The sequence below is a fragment of the Antrostomus carolinensis genome, unplaced genomic scaffold (genome assembly GCF_000700745.2).
Source record: "Antrostomus carolinensis isolate BGI_N321 unplaced genomic scaffold, ASM70074v2 scaffold4737, whole genome shotgun sequence".
NCBI classification, from domain to species: Eukaryota; Metazoa; Chordata; class Aves; order Caprimulgiformes; family Caprimulgidae; genus Antrostomus; species Antrostomus carolinensis.
This window is the reverse complement of record NW_010327929.1, coordinates 1-8,723: the sequence shown is the minus strand read 5'-3', so window position 1 is coordinate 8,723 and position 8,723 is coordinate 1. Positions and strand designations below refer to the sequence as shown.

The window sequence follows — 8,723 nt, the reverse complement described above, 5'->3', positions numbered from 1 at the left end:
ACATCCTCTGATTTGTGATCTGATGGGAAAGGAGCTGCAGGGTCAAAGAAATTAACCTTTACACAAATATGCCAGGGTTTATCTACAGAAATCCCCTTTTCACAAGTGCTCTGCAAATGCAAGAACTAAGCTCTGATCCTCCCATACAAAGGGAGCAGCACCGGGTCCTAACTCCCTAGGTCCCACCTGGAGGTTGAACAAGTGCCCCACATGGCCATCAGGCCAAATTAAATAAGTAATATAATACCATCAGGAGACTTCCTAATCAAACTGAATCAAAGTGTATGATATGAGCAAAACAAGTGGTAGCATGTAAGGGGTACACTGGTGACTTGCTCCATGGTTTGCCTACTGAAAAACAATTCCTAGTGAAGGAAGGCAAAAAGGGGGGAAAAGGGAAAAAGCTATGCACATCTCTACCTAGTCCCTCTCCCATAAATTGAAACCCTTTTAAACCATAAAAATATCTTGACTGATCTCCTATCAGAGAGCAGCATCAGAGAAACTAGACAAGGGGCTCAGATGGGTGGAGGTACAAGTGGCCCTACCCTCTGCAAGTTGAGTCCCACCCTTTGGGCCACAGTAAACAGTAAATTAAAGACTGATTTCCTCATAGATACTGGAGCACAACTATTAATGATTAAAGCAGAATCACGTCTTGGAGCTATCGCTCTGAAACACCAGAAAATATTAGTAACCAGAGTAAATGGAGCAATGGTTCCTTATTGAATTGTTAAAGTAAAATATGAACTTCCTTTTTTCCTCCCTCCAGTCCCCAGAAACAGAAAAGTGACTAGGAAACCTAAATATATTTGGCATGGATATTCTGTGAGCTGGATACAGGCCAACACTAACTGGGCTATTGAAACAACTGATGAAGAAACAATGCCAGGGCCCCAGCCAGGAGGTCACCTTTTTGGGGACCAAATGGAGAGGGGGTGGGAAATAAGTCTCCTGGTCCATTTGGCAAATTAATTATGTTGGACTCTTCCTTCGAACGCCCAAGGGGTGGTGTTACATCCTTAATGGAGTTGAAATAGTATCAGGCTTAGGGAAAATTTTTGCTTGGCAGAAAGTCGATGTCCTTACTACTGTGGCAGGACTTCAATGGTTTGCTGACACTCTCATGCCCTCTACTGTGCAGTCTGAAAATGGCAAGCATCCAAAAAAAAGAATAAATAAATAAACAAATAAATTCCACGAATGGTGTGAACACCAAGCTGCCTGGGTGTTCCACCTGTCCTACAGACCCCAAAGTAATGGCACAGTCAAGAAGTGGAATGGTCTGCTAAAATGGGCTCTAGGGTAAAGCTTATATACAGGAAAATGGAGTATAGCCCTACCTAAAGCTGACAGATGCTCAAATAACCGGCAGACACCCACCAGATACCCAGTGGAACAAGCTCATTTTCCTGCTCTCTAACCTATAAAAGATCTAAAACCCCACTGTTAGCCTGCTGTTTTTCTCAGGGTGACACTGTTCTTATTAATTATCCTTTGACGGTTAAAATGTCTGTCATTTTACCAACTCCTGAGAAAAGGGCATATGGAACACTGTTTATAAATGGAAGCTCCCTTTAACTTTCACTGAGGCTTGGAAAATTCCCAAAACTGAGCAATTTCTTATCACTTCAGGTAATGAACTATACTTGAACAGATTCTTCAGCCTGAACAAACCTAGAGTGCACCCAAGGAATCATCGCTTTACCTTTGTGGAAACCTCAACTGTAAAAACATGATCACAACACCCCCTGTATTGTACTTACCCTTATTTGTACCCTCTTCCTCCCTGTTTCAAGAATAGGATTATAATCATGTCATTCAGTTCAGGAACATCATTTCTCAAATGGGTAAATGAATCAAACTGTTGGTATTGTTTACACCACCCTCAATCTTCAGATGCTAGTTCTGGGTGCATAGTTGAACCTGCTCCTGAAACATCCTGGTGTCTGCCTAGGTTGGCATACTCACTCCCCAGCCCTCCAAGTTAACAAACTCAATCTCTAGGGCACATTGTTATGGTAAGACCCCATGGTGCACTGCAATGCCCCAACAGACAAATTCAACGTGGGTGGGAAAAACAAGCAATTGTGATAATACCCTGCTCAACAATCGGACACAAACTGTTTCAGGTGATATGCTATAATCTAACCAGAGTTTGTAATGAATCCAATTTAAGAACCACATGAATCTGTAAAAAGAAATCAGCGATTCCAAATATCATCCTAAATATTTCACCACCCTGGAACCTCACATGGACTGTTAATGGCACACTTTGCCAGAGATACTATAATCTCACTGGTCCTGATTCTGCAGAGCAATGGTTGGTTAAGAACTAACAATTGGACCATCTGCAACTGGAATAAAACATCTGGCTGTATATACATCAATGAGCCACACTTGTCTGCTTAAATTTGATCATCCTGACAATGAAAGAGAGGCTTATCAATGGTGTAAGGAATGGTTCCCTGTAAATTTTACAGTACCAAATCAGTGACCCACCATTCTAGCACCTGGATGGTTTTATAGGCACAAATGCCTATAAAAGTTGGCCACCACAATGGAGAGGTACTTGTACCATAACATGTCTTGTTCCCCCTCCTCCTCATGGCCCTGAAGGTCCTGCACACCAGGCAGACTTCTTCTCCCTCTCCCTATCGACCTCAAGGTCCCTGGGCACCAGGCCAACTACTCCTCTCCTTACCAGCCTTGAAGGTCCCAGGCACCCAGCCAAGCAGGTGGTGATGACCCCATCACAGAATAGGGAAGCATAGCAGTGCACACAACCCTGTCCATAAAATCAAACAGTTAGAAGCCCTAAGTGGGACTTAGACCAGAACTGCTGCTGGACTGCAAAACCTGTGATCTCCAGTGGCCAGGGATTCCTCCACTGTCATCTGCTTCCTCCAAGGACTGAGCGAGTGACTTGTTCTTTTACGTATTTCGAGTCTAGATCATGACTGTGATATGGATCCTGCAAGCCAAATACTAAGATGTGACCCGATCTGCAGAGGGTCCAGGTGATTAGGAACCATAAGCTAAGATGTGCTATAAGTGCTATAAAATCCTATGCTACACTACTTAATAAGATCATGCTACAGCAATTCTGGCTGTTAAAAATCCTGTGCTACTCTGATCATAAAATTCTATGCTATGATCATATAATTCTGTTAAAATAATAAAGCTGTAATTCTAACTTCAACTTAGTGCCGTCATCATTCTGCCAGGGATCCCAAAAGAACTCTTTCTGTCCCTGTGGTGGGTGAGAGTCGTATGGCAGGCAAATACATTTCTGCTATAAAGTAAAGGAATTTGACCTCACTGCTCTGAACTTCACACAGAGACCTTAAAACAGACATAAGAGTAGTGAGGTTGCTTTTAGGTACCAGGCTGAAATACATGTATAAATTATTGCGGGTTTGACAATTAAATCCAAAACCAAACTAAGGGGACTAAATGAGGAACAAGAAATTTATAATACATCCCATTTCCTTTGAGAATTCAATTACTGAAAACAAACATGACTGACCTGAGGCAAGGACTTGTCCCCACACGCATGCATTTTCAGTTTCATTAATGCCACTTTTGCTGCTGTCTCACTGTTTTTTGCTCCTTTAAGTTTTTTGCTTTTTGTCTCCTCACTATTTTTAGAATCTGAAAACAAAATTATTCCTGTTAGTGTGATGATTCAGACTGTCTCTTGAACATATCTTGGAATTAGCCTATTGGGCTTCATTATACCTCCAAGGTTTCCATTCCTCATGTCCTCCTGAAACCATGATATCAGGTACTCCTACCCAAGGATATTTGGAATTGTTACAGTCCTAGCAGAACTCCTTTACATTGAAAAGTAGGTGAACATTATCACGAGGTAAACACAGGTTGCAAAAGCCAAATAGATAAAAATTCCTAACTTTCTATACCTGTGGCCATCGCAGCGTTCACATGGCAATGGTTTCAGGTCCTCCTTTCTACACATAACCCCACTGTCCAGTTAGCCAGTGCTGTTTATACTCTTTCCTGTCCTAGATCTTGTTTAAAAGTTGCAAAACATTACCTTGTAGACTTACATTTTTTTGCCAGCTTGGTTGTGTAGATATAATCCCAGCAGACTGGCATGTGCACCCAATACAATATATTGCATTATTTGCACATGAATTAATATGCAAATAATAATGGTTGGGTACAATTCATTACATTATAGTACTTGTAGAATGAGAACAAGACAAGAATTCTGAAAGAAACACGAGCCCTATTTAATCTTTAAAGATTCTCTTTACAGACATATGCTACTGTTATCTCAGTCTAGATGAACAGTATTACACAGTTATTACCGATGTGAGTTTAGGGCTATTTGAACAAGGAATCCCCATCCTTTCTTCTTATTTGGTCAAACCTGAACCCTCAGAGGAGGTCACAAGCTCAAATAGCTTTCTGAATAAAATTGTAGCATACATATCCCACTGTACTTGCCTATAATATGTTTAACCAGCTGCTGGGTGGCAGCCATTCGAGGTTTTGGTGCGTCCAGTTTCTCACATTCATGGTCTGACTGATGCCGGTGTCTGTAAACAACAGTGTAAAACTTTTATTACCTTTTTCATACACTAATGAATGAGTATCGATGTTTAAACACTGTTTCACTCACCTTAGACAAAAATGTTTTTCACAGTAGGGACACAAAACTGGCAAAAGCTCCTTGCCATTGCAGTCCTTGTATGAGCATGGGTATGATCTGTGCTGATCTGGTTTCACAGAATTGTTTCTTATATTCACCTAGGCATTAGTACAGAATATTTTGTGTGAATAAACAGGTATTACAGATACAAGTCACCACTCCAGCTTTCCAAAAGAACTGTGCTAGCTCTCCATTCTATGAACAAAACTAATCCAGTGATTGTCTCCTAGTTTTGTCCTGGTTAAGTTTAGTTCAGAGTTAGAAAAAGAATCATCATGCTACTCAAACTCAATTTACTTCTGATAGGCAGAAAAAAGGTAGATTTATTTTTTGAGCTTGTCACATTCTCAGTTAAGTAATTCACATTTAAATACTATATGTATATATCTAATCTGAAATTAGACAGTTAAGATGCACAGAATTTTAAAATTAAAGTAGTCATACATTATTAGATTACCTCAGAACACCCATGAGCATCCCGGCTCCTGTGCTGAAGGCTTTGTGGCAAAAGAAGAAAATAGCACACCATTATCACAATTTCAGGAAAAGAAAACTGCATTTGAAAACATTCAAGTGCTTAAAGAGTGATCTGACAAGTTTCCTCATGGGAACCCTTCAATTAAATAATGAATCTTCTCCAGAATTTGTTCTAACCTATGCATTACACATCTTATATGGACTGATCACATTTAATGTAAATGTAATGTAAAATATTTAGCTCTTGGAACTTATGCCCCAAGATAACATACCAAGAATTCAGCTCAAAGAAACTTGAGTTTGTCTGTTTTAATGGATTTTGAATCACCTTTCACAACAGCAGAAATCCCTTGAAGGCTTCTAACATGTTTAATTGAAATTTGCCCTCAGTTTATCTGAGCTTATCTCAGCTGCATCTGCTAATCTGAAGTGTAAATCAAAGTGCAGGCCCTGGTTTGAACCTTGGAAAAAACATCAATTTTTTTTTTTTTCTACAAAAAAAAACCCTGCCCCCCCCCCCCCGCCCCCCCCCCCAAAAAAAATAAATTACAAAACATGGCCTAAACTAGATGCCTTCCAAAGTAATCTACATGTATTCTAGAGATATTCCCACTGATTTCAAAGCTCCATTAACAGCTGCTTGAGAAAAATGTGGCAAGTTCAATGAAACAATTATTTTTTTTTAACTAAATGTATCTGAATTGAATCACAGACTGTTTTATACAACATCTAGGCCTACACAACTGCCACACTGAGACCTTACAGGAAAACCAACTTCATTTCCATTTATGAGGTCACCCATGTAGTTGACCTAGGGAAGCCAGGAGATGGGGTGATTTTGTATTTAAGCAAAGCTTTTGATACTGTTTCTCACAGTATCCTTCCAGACAAAGTGACCAGCACACAGCTAGACAAATCCATAATACGTTGGGTGAGCAATTGGCTGATGCATCGGGCTCAAAGTGTTCCAGTAAATGGGGTTACATCAGGCTGGTGGCCAGTCATCAGTGGGGTTCCCCAGGGCTCAATTTCAGGACTAGTGCTCTTTAATGTTTTTATAAGTGATCTGGATGCAGGAACTGAATGTACATTAAGTTTGCCAACAATACTAAACTAGGAGGAGCTGTGGACTCCCTTGAGGGCAGAGAGGCCTTACAGAGAGATCTGGATAGATGAGAGAGCTGGACAGTTACCAACCATATGAAATTTAATAAGAGCAAATGCCGTATTCTCCACCTGGGATGGGGTAATCGCGGTTATACATACAAAGTGGGGGACAAGAGGCCAGAGAGCAGCCCTGCAGAAAGAGATCTGGGGGTTTGGGTTGATGGCAAGTTGAGTATGAGTCAACAGTGTGCCCTGGCAGCCAAAAGGGCCAACCATGTCCTGGGGTGCACCAAGCACTGCATAGCTAGCTGGTCAAGGGAGGAGACTGTCCTACTCTACACTGCAGTGTTGTGGCCCCATCTCAAGTACTGTGTGCAGTTTTAGGTGCCTCAATATAAGAAGGACACCAAAGTACTACAGTGTGTCCCAAGGATGGCGACCAGGATGTTGAAAAGCCTCGAGGGCAAGACTTATGAGGAGTGACTAAGGTCACTTGGTTTGTTCAGCTTGGAGAAGGCTGAGGGGTGACCTCATCACAGTCTACAACTTCCTCAAGCTGGGCAGTGGAGGAGGAGCTGCTGGTCTCCTCTCTCTGGTGACCAGCAATAGGACACGAGGAAATGGAATGAAGCTGTGTCAGGGGAAGTTCAGACTGGACATGAGGAAAAGGTTCTTCACTGAGAAGATGATCAGTCACTGTAACAGGCTCCTCAGGGAAGTGGTCATGACACCAAGCTTGTCATAGTTCAAGGAGTATCTGGATGATGCACTTAGTCATACAGTTCAGTTTTAGGTAGTCCTGAGAGAAGCAGGAGTTGGACACAATAATCCTTATGGGTCCCTTCCAACTTGAGATATTCTATGATTCTATGAACTTACCAAAAGACACCTGAACAGCCATCACATACAAACGGGAGAAAATCTGAAACAAAGACATTTGTTTTCAGTTAGACAACATTGTTGTTGTTTTGCTAATAGTTTCTGGATTTACTTTTACATAATTAACTTCTGCTTACGTATACCATGGGGTAGGTGTCTTTACAAGGACACGCAGCAACTGCATCTACACAGTAGCTAGAAGTGGCTTTTGTAACACAGTTACACTGTTAACTCCACTAGCTATTCTTACTGGAAAACATATGAGTAGGTAAATTATATTTAGGTACATTCCAGAAGTTAGAATTGTGCTTTAAATTCAATTTTTTTCAGAATCAAACTTTGAAACTAGAATATTTGACTAGTCTTAATTTGGCTTATCAGTTATGCTAAAAATTCAATTTCTTGTGAGACCACTCAGAATACTATCTACTAACTGCTGGAGAACTGGACAATTTAAATTTTTATTATATGAACTGCCAACTGGAAGAGATGCTATCCCTTCAAAAAAGACAGCATCTACTCCTTTTGACAGTCCTGATGATCCCACTCCTTCTTGTCTATCCTTCATAACACACATACCACCCTTTTGTATTTAAATTGCACATACTTCTTACATCTCTGCATACATCCCCTATCTAGTGCATCAATTCTTACAGATAAAATCACTTCACTGTCTGCTGAACTCTGCCACATCACCAATGCCAGCAAATGCTCACCTCCAGGCCATTACTCCATCCTTCAGATTTGGTCTTCATGGACCACCTTGCAAGCAGACTACAAAGCTCAGGTCACGAAGATCTCGGTTACTTTATCTATAAGACCGGGTGCTCCCATCTGAAAGCTTTCAGTACAAGAATTTTTGCTGCCTCTTTCTGAAAGATTACATCTTCACCAACATAATTTCCTGAGCTCAGTGAAGGCAAGCAAGGGTGAAGAATGGAAAACCAGGGTAATAACAGCTGGCAAAGCAGTGGATTAAACACCCAGTGACACAACAGGCATGACAGCCCTGGCAATAGATTGTGCAGGGCTGCTCTATGTTGTACAGTCGGAAGAGAAGGCTTTGGGGACATCTTATAGCAGCCTTCCAGTACCTGAAGGGGCCTGCAAGAAAGCTGGGGAGGGACTTTTTACAAGGGCAGGTAGTGACAGAACAAGGGGTGATGGCTTTAAACTGGAAGAGGGCAGGTTTAGATTAGACATTAGGAAGAAATTCTTCACTGTGAGGGTGGTCAGACACTGGAACAGGTTGCCCAGGGAAGCTGTGGATGCCCCCTCCCTGGAAGTGTTTAAGGCCAGGCTGGATGAGGCTTTGAGCAACCTGGTCTAGTGGAAGGTGTCCCTGCTGATGGCAGGGGGGATGGAACTAGATGACCCTTAAGGTCCCTCCCAACCCAAACCATTCGATGATTCTGTGATTCTTTTTGCGGCTGTCCCTGTTCACAAGGCACCTCTCAGACCTGCTTACCGGTAGCAAGGCCATCGTATTGTTACATCTACTACAGCCATTAACAGTACCAGTCACGACGTATGTGGAGAAGAAAAAAGCCCGCGACACAGGGAGCGACACAGGGAGCGACAC

At 41.7% G+C, this 8,723-nt stretch overlaps 1 protein-coding gene across 2 annotated transcripts in view; it reads right to left on the bottom strand.

The window, feature by feature from the left end:
* Positions 1 to 7,179, bottom strand: part of ZFAND1 (zinc finger AN1-type containing 1) — a 12,977-nt gene extending 5,798 nt beyond the window's left edge. The window contains exons 1-5 of one of the 2 annotated variants that reach the window (XM_010172053.1): positions 7,142 to 7,179; positions 5,136 to 5,175; positions 4,649 to 4,776; positions 4,474 to 4,565; positions 3,530 to 3,654 (exon numbers count right to left, since the gene is read on the bottom strand). In XM_010172053.1, the coding sequence (XP_010170355.1) occupies positions 3,530 to 3,654; positions 4,474 to 4,510 (162 nt within the window). In that variant the 5' untranslated portion in view covers positions 4,511 to 4,565; positions 4,649 to 4,776; positions 5,136 to 5,175; positions 7,142 to 7,179. Of the gene's footprint in view, positions 1 to 3,529; positions 3,655 to 4,473; positions 4,566 to 4,648; positions 4,777 to 5,135; positions 5,309 to 7,141 lie in introns of those variants that run through there. The other variant, XM_010172052.1, reaches the window with a different exon arrangement.
* Positions 7,180 to 8,723: the final 1,544 nt, after the last annotated feature.